Raw genomic sequence first — 14,298 nt, forward strand, 5'->3', positions numbered from 1 at the left:
AGACACAAATACAAACACAGATACAGATACAGACACAGATATAGACACAGATATAGACACAGATACAGACACAGATATAGACACAGATACAGACACAGATACAGACACAGATATAGACACAGATACAGACACAGATACAAACACAGATATAGATACAGACACAGATAAAGATACAAACACAGATAAAGATACAGACACAGATACAGACACAAACACAGATACAGACACAAACACAGATAAAGATACAGACACAGATACAGATACCTGGCCACAGTAGAACACACAGAGACAGGACTCTCATCTGTTCTAACGGTCGCAGCAGAGAATAGTAATGAATGAGTAGTGAAGTAATGGGCGCTCTTCAGGGCAGGTGTAGACGTTAGTATGGAAAAGATGATGATTGTAATGGTTATGATGGTGATGATACGATGAAGATCCTCTGCAAACCTTATTAAGAAGTTTACTCTCCTGAAAGGCTAAAGTGCTCAGACCACATCTTACTACAAAACAGAGTCCTCTATATGGGGTAAAACGGTGTGAATTTACACAGTGATACATAAGCCTTTGTGTGTAGATGATGCATCAGTCTGTCACTGTCTGTGTCCCTATACCCTGTCTGCATGTTTCTTGCCTTCACTTATAAGAGCCATGTGAGAGACACAGCCTTATGGATTTACTGTAAGTCCTTGGTGTTTACCTTTTAAGCCAGTGAAAGCATATTATTTATGTATTTACATGTACATTGTTTATTTGTTTTCTAATAGTTTGTTTTCTATTTGTTTTGTGTATTCATGTTTATTGATTCTGTTGGTTTACATTTGGAGGTGATGTTATAATGAGGCATTATTTGACACTATTAGTAATGTAGATATTTATTTTCTTATATTTTTGTACTTTTGTTCTATTGCTGCCAATCACGTTTTTGTTCAGACTCTCTCCTATTTGAACACGGTAAAGAGCGGAGTGTGATTGTATGTCTATGTTGTGTGCAGTCCTCTTATTTTACTGGAACTGGGTTGCCATTGGATGTCAGAACTATGTTAGAATCTAAATCTCAACCTGAAGCAAACCTCTCTTAATGGTTGCCAGAATCGTGACATGTTCAAGTAATGTTTGATGAATGCTGAACTTTGGTAGTTGGGTTTAGGCTTGAGTCTAAACCCAACTACCAAATGACTTGTGAGTTTCATTGGGGCATGCTTATGTCCCTTATTTAGTACACTGGCCTAGCAAACACACCCAATCCCCCCTCCCCCCTGCAAATTATTATTTTTGGGGGTACTAATCTAACATATGGAATTGTTTTAAGATGGTCATACCATGGATCATTATAAAAAATATTATTTGATAAAATATTGAATTTGGCCTTTTCTACCATAGCCCATTGAAACACATTAAATAACACCTTTATAAATGGCAACAAAAGACAGTAAAAATATAAATAATAAGGATTTGAAGTGTCTGTCCTACATCTAGGAGATATAAGAAAGCTCTGGAAATATATACATTTTATTTTCTTCACATATTTAACCCCTTATTTTTTGAGGCACAAAACTACCTTCATACTTCCATGCATTTGTATGTGTTGCAGTCAGATAAGTGATTGTCGTAGAGCAAAACTGAGACACTGTCGTGTTCGTGAGAGTCTCCGCTTTCCATAGATTGGTCATAAGAGTTTGTAACCATTCGGACGCTACAGAGGTTTTCGTGAGAAGACCGATTTTTGGGATGTTTCATGATCTGATAAAGATGGCTGTACCTCGGCCACCTTCCATTGCAGATGCGGAAGGCCGACATAGGCAGATGTGGTGGATTGAGACGCAGCCCATGCAGGGAACCTGATATCTCTATCTTAAACTGACAGATTTTGATGGGGATTTTTTGATAATGTGATTTAGATTGATGCACGGGTCAGTCTGTATCACGGAAAGAGCAGAGGTTCTTAATGTTTCGTATGCTCAGTGTATGTCAACTTTCAGACACCATAAAAGGCATTTCATTTTTACAACTTATTGTCCAACAAGTGTTTAATTTGTAGAAAACAAAGAAGGAAGGGAAGCGCTGCTAAGGTACACAATAGTAGATTTTTGTAGACAGAAGGTGCTCTTTGGTAAAATGGGTAAATTGGTTATCAAAAAGAAAGGAGGACCAAGGCACTCTACATATAATTAATTAAAATGCCTTCATTTGTATGGCATGTTCAATGGAAACAAAGATTCAAAACTCTGACGCGTTTCGGCTGCATAGCCGTTCGTCAGGGAGTACAAAGATACGATAATACAATGTCCTTTTTCGAACAACATTTTCCAATCAACCCTGATTTGAAGAGGGAGTGGTTACATCATTCATTGGACAACAACTAGTAAGCAATACTATACACATTAAAAAGTCCAATCAAAATGCAAATCAAGGCAAGAAGCATCAGAACTTCTAGAAAAGTGGTTCTAACCTTGAATATGAGCCATCTAATTTATAGTACACTAGGTGATCTTTTTAATGTGTATAGTATTGCTTACTGGGTGTTGTCCAATGAATTGGGTAACCACTCCCTCTGCAAATCAGGGTTGATTGGAAAATGCTGTTCAAAAGAAGACATTGTTTTATCGTATCTTTGAAGTTGTGAATCTTTGTTTCTATTGAACATGCCAACAAATAAAGGTATTTTAATGAATTATATGAAAAGTGCCTTGGTCCTCCTTTCTTTTTAGTGTTTAATGGCCTTGATTGTTTCAGTCTAACATTAGATTATTCAAATATGTAATACCGACCTCCAAACTGTTTTGTTTTATAGCGCTATTAAATGCTTGGCTAATTTCATTAGCATTCTGGCATGTTTTTCTAGATTTAGAACGTAAAACAACATTTATAAAGCAAATATTATCCCTTAGGTCCAGCACAGCAGATACATCAACTGTTTAAGCATATGTTGCAGAACAATGATACAAATATTCTTCCAGAATATTGACAAAATAATCACATTGACTCCATCAGTGACGGAGTTGACAAACCACTGACTGAGTTGAGAGCAGATACTCAAAACAGACACGTTTTTGTCTTTAGATATAAAAGCTCAATACAAACATTTGTAAAATATGGAAAATAATTCATTTGAAAATTCCCAATAAAAGCAACTATTCTATAAGATATTTTAACACTTTGACAGAGTTAACAATATTGTTTGTAGAGAACTTTACAGATCATGAGTGGTCCTGTTGCACTACATGTAATGAGGACATGAATAAGGGGTCCTTAAGTGTATAGCTGACCCTGCTCATTCCTGATTCATTTAGGATTTTAGACAAATCTGACTGAGTACACCAAATCTCCGTACACATCTTTTAGGAATCACAGAGAAATATTATTTCAAGTCAAAGAGGGCTATTGAAAGAAACTACATAAGATCATTTCCCAGTTAATATCCATTATGGCCATTTTTTATTTTAACCACTTTTTTGGAGTGTTTGAAATTGGAATAATTTGCTCCGGACAAGGGCATTTCCAGGCAAAGAGTTGACATGGAAATTAACAATATAGAAAGTATTTTGAAAATTACCAAAACAAATATTTGCAAAATTCCCCTCAATGTACATTTTAAGCTCAAATAATGCAGTAAAAACTTTTTTTTTTTTTCAACTGTAAAAAAAATCAGGTTTCTCTGCCGGACTGACGGATGGGGGGGGGGGGGTGCTAGCTTTCCGGGATCCTCTTAAACATTTTTTTTACCACCTTTTTCATGATTCCAAACTTGTCTCATCGCTGCAACGGGCTCAGGACAGGCGAAGGTCGAGTCTTGCATCCTCTGAAACATGACCTGCCAAGCCGCGCTTCTTAACACCCGCTCGCTTAACCCGGAAGCCAGCTGCCCCAATGAGTCGAAGGAAACACCAAAATCACCCCGTCACAAGGAGTCGCTAGAGCTCAATGAGCCAAGTAAAGCCCCCCCGGCCAAACCCTCCCCTAACCCAGACGACGCTGGGCCAATTGTGTGTCCCCGTATGGGACTCCCGGTCATGGCTGGTTGTGGCACAGCCTGGGATCGAACCCCAGGCTTTGGTGACACTGCAACACTGCGATGCAGTGCCTTAGACCGCTGCGCCACTCGGTGGGCCCCTACAGATAACCCTTAAGGTAGAAGTTGCCCATAGGCATAAATCTAGGATCAGCTTGCCTCTTCTCCAATTCTAACCTTAACCATGAGGGATGGGAACACAACCTTGACAGTGTCTATGGGCAACTTTGTCCTTCTCCATTCTAGATAGTCAAGGTCAGGGGTCAGAGTTCAGCCCTATTGTGTCACTTCCTTGACGAGATCTTTGCTATTAGACCACTAGAGCCATATAGACAGGTTGTCTGATTCTGAATGGTCAGATACCTACTGTAGCAACAATGACAAGAAGCTGCCATGTGGGTAATCGTAGGCAGATTGTTTCAGATAGTTGTATCTTGTTCTTGATACCATGTCTTGTTTTGAGGTGTTTTGACTTATGTCACATCTAAGCTAATACGGCTAAATTTTGCTATGTAGCTAACCAACAACTGTAACAATATATTTGATAAACAACAAGTGCTTATTGTGCAAATGTATGTTTTCAATAAACATTTGGAGACTAAATATAGTTTACATGTTGTCAATAATCCTTTGGAGTTGACAGTTGTTTTGCCCCAGAGTTGCGCCCTCATCGGTTTTGTTGCTAAACAACCCAGCCAAACATAGTCAGTCTGTGTTGTGTGCTTAAACCAATGATGTATATAAACCCTGGATTGCTGATGCTATGTATTGGCCATTGAGAGGCTTTAAAGACACTGGTCGGCCATATTGGTACTCCCCAGTAGAAGCAGTCCTCCATAGGAATGAATTAAATTCTACAATATTTCTATTAAATGTTTCAAGGACAAAATTGCATGTATTTAAGTATTTTGATGTTGTAGTGGGTACAGTAACATTAGTAATCTCTACAAATGATAATTTAAGGAATATGTTTTATGTATTTTTTTATCTAACATGTTTATGTTTAGCTCACATAATCTAATGCAAAAGTTTGCATTAAGGTGTCTGTAATAGAATAGATGTGGAAAAAACGAATGACATTAAGAAATGCATTTCTAGCTCCCAAAATATTTTTTTACAACGGTAGGGGAGTGCTAAGATGAAGGCACGGTGGTGTCAACACTGTCATCTTGTGTATTTTAGTATTCTAGTGTATATATAGATCATTGGCTGAAACACTTGTGGACTCAGACTGTATACTGGATAATGTAATAGGTGAGCGAGAAATAAAAACTCTGTAACATAATAGATAATAACTTCCTATGAACGTATGATAACTAGAGGTGAGTGGCTGTGTGAAAATCTGTTATTCATAATATTTCATAAAAAATAGCTGTGATAATTTTACCCTGTTTTTGTTTTTATTGTGTTTTACCTCTGTGTGACATCATTTATAGGATTGCTTAATCTCCCTGAGTGTCTATCAGTACCATACGCTCTGCCTTTCGTTATCTCTGTCTCTCTGTCAATCTCTCTCTCTCTCTCTCTCTCTCTCTCTCTCTCTCTCTCTATTTCTCTGTCAATCTCTCTGTATTTCGCTCTCTCTCTCTCTCTTTCTCTCTGTCTCTGTATCTCTCTCTCTATCTCTCTCTGTCTGTGTCTCTCTGTCTCTGTCTCTCTGTCTCTGTCTCTCTGTCTCTCTCTCTCTCGCTCTCCATCGCTCTTTCTGGATCTCTGTCTCTCTCTCTCTGTCAATCTCTCTGTCTGTCTCTCTGTCAATCTCTCTCTGTCTCTGTATCTCTGTCTCTGTATCTCTGTCTTTCTCTGTCAATCTGTCTCTCTGTCTATCTCTCTCTCTGTCTCTCTGTCTCTGTATCTATGTCTCTGTATCTCTGTCTCTGTCATTCTCTCTCTCTCTGTCAGTCTCTCTCTCTGTCTCTCTGTCAATCTCTCTCTCTCTCTGTCTGTCTCTGTCGGTCTCTTTCTATCTCTGTCTCTCTTTGTCTCTGTCTCCCTCTCTCTGTCTCTCTGTCAATCTCTGTCTCTTTATCTCTGTCTCTCTCTGTCTCTTTATCTCTGTCTCTCTCTGTCAATCTCTCTCTGTCAATCTCTCTCTCTCGCTCTCTGTCTCTGCATCTCTCTCTCTCTCGCTCTCTATTTGTCTCTCTGTCTCTGTATCTCTGTCTCTCTCTGTCGCTCTGTCAATCTCTCTCTGTCAATCTCTCTCTCTCGCACTCTGTCTCTGCATCTCTCTCTCTCGCTCTCTATTTGTCTCTCTGTCTCTGTATCTCTGTCTCTCTCTGTCGCTCTGTCAATCTCTCTCTCTGTCTCTGTCTCTGTCTCTCTCTGCCTCTTTCTCTCTCGCCCTCTGTATCTCTCAATCAGCATCTAGGGATCAACATCGTACAACTCCATAGGTCCCCTAGACATATCTTATCATCACTTAGTTTTATACTGTGAGTCTATCAATGTGTGTTATCACCCACACACACATCTGTCTCTGTCCCTCTCAGTGTGCTAAGACAATACTAAGCCAACCGAACAATAAGAGAGGATTAGCCTCTTTGCCCTTTTGTTTGTGTCTGTTTGTGTGTGTGAGGGATGGAGGGTGCAAGAGAGAGGGTAAAGACAGAGCAGGGGATAATGGAAAGACAGAGCAGGGGATAATGGAAAAAAGACAGAGAGACAGACAAACAAAAAAAGAAAGCCAAAGAATAAGCGCTGGAAAATAAGATTTGGAGGATTTGGGCTCATTTTCAGTCTGTGGCCATATTGTGTTGAAATCCATTGAGGGTCTCTCCACATAGACGGTGGGTAGCTCTCCTCTCATGTCTTGCCTCACTTTTGGAATGGGAAATCCAGTTCAGACAATGGCATTGGGGCAGAATCCCTATTACTATAAAGCCCTGGTGAGTCAGAGATGGTATACTACAGTGCTGGAGCCAGCAGCAGAGGACTCTGAGAGTGTGTAAGTGTGTTTGTGATGTGTGCAAGTGTGTGTGTGGCACGTGCCTAGGAGCATGATATGTGTGTGTGGGGGGACGGACGTGCTTCTGTGTATGTGTGTGCCGGAGGAGCGGAACGTGCCTGTGTGTGTGTGTGTGTGTGTGTGTGTGTGTGTGTGTGTGTGTGTGTGTGTGTGTGTGTGTGTGTGTGTGTGTGTGTGTGTGTGTGTGTGTGTGTGTGTGTGTGTGTGTGTGTGTGTGTGTGTGTGTGTGTGATATGAATAATGCAGAGGATGCCTGTAGGAGCGTGAGGGCCTGGAGCAGGGCAGATGGTCGCCTGCTGATATGCAGAATCCAGGCAGCAGGCTCCTCCAGAGAGATGGGTTTATACACACACACACTCTCTCACTTCCATTTTCCTGCTCTCCCACAAACACATTCACACTCCCATGCTCTTTTCTCTATTTTTTTCTTTCCCTCTCTGTCTCTCTCCTTTAAACACACACAAACACAAGCACTCTTCTCTTTTCACTTTCTCTCTCTCTCTCGTGAACACATGCATACAAACAGTAGAGCCATATCCTTCACAATTGGAAAAACTGTATATTTGTTAATTTATTGTGCTATGTGTGGACATACATTTCCTATTGCCAATATCTAGGATATTGGGTTCCTGAGTGGCGCAGCGGTCTCAGTGCAAGAGGCGTCACTATAGTACCTGGTTCGAATCCAGGCTGTATCACATCCGGCCGTGATTGGGAGTCCCATAGGGAGGCGCACAATTGGCCCAGAGTCGTCAGGGTTTGGCCAGCGTAGGCCGTCATTGTAAATAAGAATTTGTTCTTAACTGACTTGCCAAGTTAAATAAAGGTTAAATAAAAATGAATAAAAAATATTCTTATCCTATGAGGGCATGCTCTCTCTCTCCCTCTCTTTCTCAGAGGCTTTCTTCCACTGCAGAACTCCAGACTTTTACAAGGAAATAAAAAGAGGGGCGAGTCAGAAGGTGAGATCATCTCTCACAGGGATGTACTTGCTCAGTGATAAAAAACAAGCAGCTACCTAGAACCCCAACCTAGAGCTGCACACAGTACAGTCCACTAGATGGCACTGTGAGACTGCTTCAGAGGTTGACAGAGCAGCACCCCACTGTGTTCTGCTCAGAGGCAGCGGGACCATTGACCGTAAAAGGATAGGACACCCTGAAGCAGTAAAGGAATCAGGAATGTTTTCGACGAGAAAAACTCCTTTACAACTAATAACTAGCCTACATCACACCACAAAATAATAATATGCGCAGAAGCTGACCATATAGCCTTCTCAAAATGTGGAATGATATTTAATGCATAAGCCCAAATATTAAAATGTTACTGGGGAAATCACACCGGCGGTCAGAGTAAACTTGTATATAGTCACTTAGAATTTATTTCTACTTTTCCCCCAAAATGTAATAGTCTGTATTTATTTTACCTTTATTCGACCAGGCAAATCTTCTTGAAAGTAAAAGTTACAGAAAGTGATACCTTACCAACTACAATATTTAATAACGCATTAATGTATTGGTTGTCGAGTATGACATTTTTATCGGCTGAATGTGAGAATAACAGGGGTCTACGTTCTAGCATGTGTAGGCTATCCGACCGTCTGTTGAGCCCTGGTCACAAAAGTTTGGTTCCTTTGTCTACATTATGTAATAGCATATTGTTTTTCTGAAATCTAATAACATTTCAGGTAAGCTATTTGGATATTTTTTTAAAATATTTTAATAATCTATTTTACATAAAGACCAATATTTCGTCTAAAAGCGAATTGTTTTTATAATTGTCGCAATTGTTTCATGTGTAGGCCTACATCTGTGCAACCTTAGGAAAACGGTGACTGAAATAGTGGAGACGGAAATGACGCTAAAAAACAATGTTATTGTTAGTATAGGCCTACATGTTATTGACTGGCTACTTCTGTAATGACACGATTTATTTTCACAAGACAATGTGTGCAAATCAGCGATAATATACAGTTATCGGAAACCGCTCAAGGACATTTTGTGCAACCTAGACAGATTTATAAAATCCATAATTGTAATGCAGGCTCGCGTGGCCAAGACTATTGGTACAGCGTTGTGCGTGACAGTAGTGATCCAGTCGTCAAGCTAAAATAATATGAGAAGAATACAAAAGGATTATAAAAAAAACAAATACATTTTAATGACAAAAAAACATAATATAGAAATTGTGCAATTCTTGATTTCTTTTCCCCATTCATTTGATCAGTCACAGGGTTGGGGTCAATTCAGAATGCTTAGATAAACTCAAATCCAATACAGCATTTTGAGTTTGAACTTGAATGGTCAAGAAAAATAATAATTGACATTTACATTTTAATGACAGGAAATACAATTCAAACAAATGTAATTTCAGCTATTCTTAAATGTATTGAATGTGCAGGCCTACTCAATTTGAATTTTCCTAGGCAGCCTTTTCAATTAGGTTTACAATTCATACGCATAGGCGTTAGACGAGTCAGGTGTCAATAAATAGGCTAAGCCTATAGGCTACATTTTCCATGCAATGATGAGTGAAATACTTGTTTTGTATATCAGTGCCACTAGGCCAGGTGAGTATAAGTGATATTGATAGCTATTTGTCACATTATCTCACTGAAGTGCCTTAGTCTACATAATATAAGTTGATGTTATGCCTATACTTTGAGGTAAATAACGAAAATATGTAATGCTATTCAAACCAATTTGGTTCACAAATATTAGCTATACAAATTATCTAATTTATGTCAGTGTGTGGAGAATTTCCCATTTATTTAATTATATTTCCTGTCATTCCATTTCAAATTCGGAATCAGCCTCCTCCTGATTCCATTCAATTTTAAATCGAAATTCTTGAAATAATGAACCAATTTTGACTCCAGGAATTGCCAAAGTTGACCCCAACCCTGCATGCTGTCATATATTTATCACGAGTTGAGCGGCACAAGAGCACGTGCACGTACGTGTTTGTGCTTTGGCACTGGTCTGACAAGAGAAAATTCAACAAACAAACATACAAAGCGATACAAAAACAAATGTAAGTTACATCCCACGAACAATTCTTCTTGGTGAATTAATCATTGTCTAGATTAATTGGAGCCACTGAAGACAGAGCTGGTACAGATATATTCCGTTATTATCTTCTTACGAAACGAAGGCAGAGGGCAGGCTTCAGTGATATGGTATGGTCCTTACAGTCTCTCGGTCTTTCTGATCACAGGATTTTGGAAACACAAATAAATATACAAACACAACACATAGGCTACTGTAAACAGGCGCGCAGAAATGTACACATGATGGACACGACATGAGGTGTCAAGAGAAAATTAAATTAATTTTGACCTCATACATGGTGTGTGCCTCGCAAGGTATACACAAGACAATTATTATTACTGTATTATTATTATTATTATGTAGGCCTATTTTATGATATATTAAAAATTATGGATACTTTAATTTTAGGGATATTTATTTCTTTATTATTGGGATACAATCTGACCACATTATAGACTATAACTGACTTGGTAAATATGTTCTCTACAGTACAGGATATGCTGTGTTTACTATTGTATGGTAATTAACAAACTGCAATTCAAATATAGTTAGTAAAACTGAAACTAATCATGACATGTTGAATTGAAATGTACTTGATTCAATATATCTCAAAATACATGTCATTATATCCCATATCCCCATGTGTCCATGCAGGCATACGTTATGACCCTGTTCTATGTAAATAAACATTAGCCTATAGCCTATAGGCCTATGCTTTGCCTTTGTCATAGAAACATGACTAATAATGTTTATAATAATACCTACCATGATAATAACAATAGGCCTAATAATAATATGCTGGTGATAGTATTGGCTTTTATTTAATGGTGCAGCAGGTGTATTGAGCTTCGACCGTGTTAAAACCCTGTTGCTTTTGTTGTTAGGGAAAGATGGCGTTTATTTACCGACTGTCGGCTGCGACTTCTATGCCTGTTTCCCGCAGGTAGGTTCGTGCACACAGCCTATACTGTCTTTATTTTTACACATTACGACATATCGGCGCCTTGACTATAAAATCGATTTGATGTCAATGATATTGAACCTTTTTTGGTTAGCACACACCAACCACGGTCCATGTAGCCAGAAATTGCGTGTCGCATCTCCACTGCATGAAAACTCCCCATAGCTCTCGATTTCTGTGTGTCTGGGGTGTAGTGCTCGAGTTCTTACACTCGGTATCCCCGCTGTGTTCCATATAGGCCCAACATTAGCACTGGGCTGGCTACGGTCCAATGCTAACTGGTCCGGCACAGAGAAACACAGGGGGACATTCATATCCTTTAGGGGTCCATGTGATATAACGGGTTTAAGGTCATTGTACCGGGGTTTGAGCGCCGTGGTGAGGTGGTGTGTCCCCATACATGTCCTCCGTTCCCGGTAACTGTCCTCCAATGGGCGTCATCCTCTTCTCCTTCTGCCGCCTGTTACAAAACCAAACCCTCACCACCTCCTTCTCCAGCTGCAGGCTGTCCGCTATGGAGGTGATCTCCGCGCCGCCTGGTTTGGGACTTTTGAGAAAATGGCTCTCCAAAGCCCCCTTTATGCCCACCTCGATGGAGGTCCTCTTTTTCCTCTTCCTCCCCTGCGCCGCGATCTTATCCAGGCTGGTGGGGCTCCCCGAGGTGGAATCCGCCTCCTCCAGCCATTTGTTAAGCAGTGGTTTGAGTTTACACATGTTTTTGAAGCTCAGTTGAAGCGCCTCGAATCTGCAGATAGTGGTTTGAGAAAATACATTTCCATAAAGGGTCCCCAGCGCCAGCCCCACGTCAGCTTGGGTAAAGCCCAGTTTGATGCGCCGCTGCTTGAACTGCTTGGCAAACTGCTCCAGGTCGTCCGAGGTCGGCGTGTCCTCGTCCGAGTTTTCCGGGTGTCCCCCGTGCTGGTGGTGCGAGAGGGACGACTGTACCCCGCCTCCATGCTCGCTCAGATGTGGGCTGTGGCTGTGGTGGTCTTCCTCCTGCAGGGAGTGGTGGTGCATCTGCTCTGGTCCTCCCAGGCCGAACCCAGACTGGGAGTACACCAGGCTCTGGCCATCAGATGTAGCCATACCGGGAATGTGCGTGGAGGCCGTGCTTGTTCGCCATGCCCTGGCGTCGTGATGTGCCTGGTGCGCTAGGTGAGGGTGTCGCTGCTGCTGTTGCTGCAGACTAGCGGAATTCTGCAGCTCCTCTCGGTCGCTTTGCAGAATGGGCTTCACGTCCTGCTCTCCGAGGAGACTCGACGGCCACGGAGCCCCGTCCCCGTGCGACAGAGCCGTGATCCACTGGTGAGCGTGGCTAAGCGGATGACCGCTGCCCGGTAGCGTGTAGTCGTTCTGGAGCAGGGTGTGCGCGTCCCTGTACACCGCTGCCTGCTGCATGCTCCCGGACTCCGAGTGCTGCCGCGGCGCGCTGCTGGCGGTAGTTAGGACACTGTAGTGGTTGGACGCTGCGGTCGCCATAACTCTCGGAGCCGGAGTGATAGCTCTGTCGTTAAAGGAGCTGCCTTTGACAGTTACTATTTTCCGCCACCGGGCAGCTAGCTAGGTTTCGCTCTCGATCTCCCGGGCGTGGTGCCAAGGGGACGTAGAGGCGCACACCTGAGGTCCGCCTCGCTCAGCTCTTTATTGGCCAAGAACGGTTGACAGATGTTGTTACCCCTGACAGCACCCCGCTCATTGGTCACGGGAGATTCTATAGAAGCCCCTATCACTCTCCCCAACAATACTGGCAGTCCCGCTGCAGACTAACAGAGCAGAGTGAAAAGCTGGTGTTGACTGAGAGAGTGGAGAGCCTCTTAGGCCTATTTCAGTGGAAAAAACGAGTCAATAAACATTTATTCGATTGAGGTAATTTATTCTGAATAGTATTGATCTATTTATGAGACACATCCACAAACTCGATGCATACAAATGCATTAGAGCCATGGCATAGGCCTATGTCATTTGTGCGAATGTTTATTCTTTTTTTGTTCAAATATATTCATATTCACCAGGCTATAATCTTTTCACCTTGAAAGTAATACAAAAAAAATGTCTTTATAGGGTTACATTTGGAGAAAACCATTGTTTTGTGTATATTTATGGTGGCTTGCGCTCAGAGCAGTGGGATATTAACTGTCACGGCCCCTCCAGCTGCCTCTCTCCTCCCGACGCTGTCCAAAGAGAAGGGGCGCATTTTCCCCTGGCCTCTGCCCCGTTGCCATAGCGAGCGCAGTGAATGGAACAACAACGCCCACGTCACAGCTGCATTCGCCTCTTCTTTTCGTTCCATTCCAAAGGACCCATTCGAGCGGCTCGCTCTGCCGACGGGACAAATAAAAGGAGGCAAGCGAAAAGGGCACATCGGGGCCAAGGAGCGAGGGGTGAATGAATAGCCTCTCTAACCCCCTCGCTCGCCCACGGTGTCCCTATCTTCCGTGCCTGTTTGGTAAACTTCGGAATTCATGCGCCCACATTGGCACGCGGGCGTTTTGTGGTGGGAATACATTTCAAAGTAGGCCTACCAATAGGCTGCACACCCCATACACAGTAGCCTATTAGTTCAATAAGATGAAAACGAATAATTACAAAGAATGAAAGGCAAACACCTGTGCTCCATAGTTTTCATGAACACAACGGGGGTAGTGTAGTCTATACAGGGGTTCCCAAACTTTTCACTCGGGCCTCCAATTCCAGCATTGGGGGAACATCTCGTTTAAAGCTTATTTTCTTTCAATTCTATACATTTTGCCATGTCTAATGTGTATTCATGTGATATTTCAGTGACAAAAAAATGACAACAATATGGGCTAAAAAACAGAAATAAAAAAACGTTTGCAGACATGGGCGAGTTGATCTGGACATTTCTGACAAGTTCTAAATGTCTCTCTAAGATATGTAATGACTGACATGACAAGAGGAACTGATGATGCACTACCCAATTTCTAAATTACACCCTGTGCATTCTACTATTACAACTTCCAAGAGTAAGTTAAAAGCCGGACTGAGTACCTTAAATTAAAAAAACGAACCCCGTGCCACCCCACAGTTTGAGAACCACTGGTCTAGAACACAGGATGGATTTGCTTTGGGATAGTAGGACTAATAATACATATAGTTTGTATTCATAACATGAGAGAGATGCACAATAATGTTCGATGTTATGAGACACTTGCAATAAACTCTATCTGTTGGCTATAGGTGCCATCTATATCAATAACAGGGGTGGCAGGTAGCCTAGTGGTTAGAGCGTTGGGCCAGTAACCAAAAGGTTGCTGGATCGAATCCCAGAGCTGACAAGGTCAAAATCTGT

At 41.6% G+C, this 14,298-nt stretch overlaps 1 protein-coding gene across 1 annotated transcript; it reads right to left on the reverse strand.

The window, feature by feature from the left end:
- Positions 1-8,752: 8,752 nt before the first annotated feature.
- On the reverse strand, positions 8,753-14,061 carry LOC115191603 (POU domain, class 3, transcription factor 2-like). The gene has a single exon (XM_029749393.1). The coding sequence runs from the start codon at positions 12,465-12,467 to the stop codon at positions 11,340-11,342; it is 1,128 nt and encodes a 375-aa protein (XP_029605253.1). The 5' UTR covers positions 12,468-14,061; the 3' UTR covers positions 8,753-11,339.
- Between the last annotated feature and the right edge of the window lie 237 nt (positions 14,062-14,298).

Source organism: Salmo trutta, chromosome 1, assembly GCF_901001165.1.
Source record: "Salmo trutta chromosome 1, fSalTru1.1, whole genome shotgun sequence".
Lineage (NCBI taxonomy): Eukaryota > Metazoa > Chordata > Actinopteri > Salmoniformes > Salmonidae > Salmo > Salmo trutta.

What these genes read in the sequence shown, in the direction of transcription:
- LOC115191603 (XM_029749393.1), bottom strand. Translation starts at nt 12,467, where the DNA reads ATGGCGACCGCAGCGTCCAACCACTACAGTGTCCTAACTACCGCCAGC.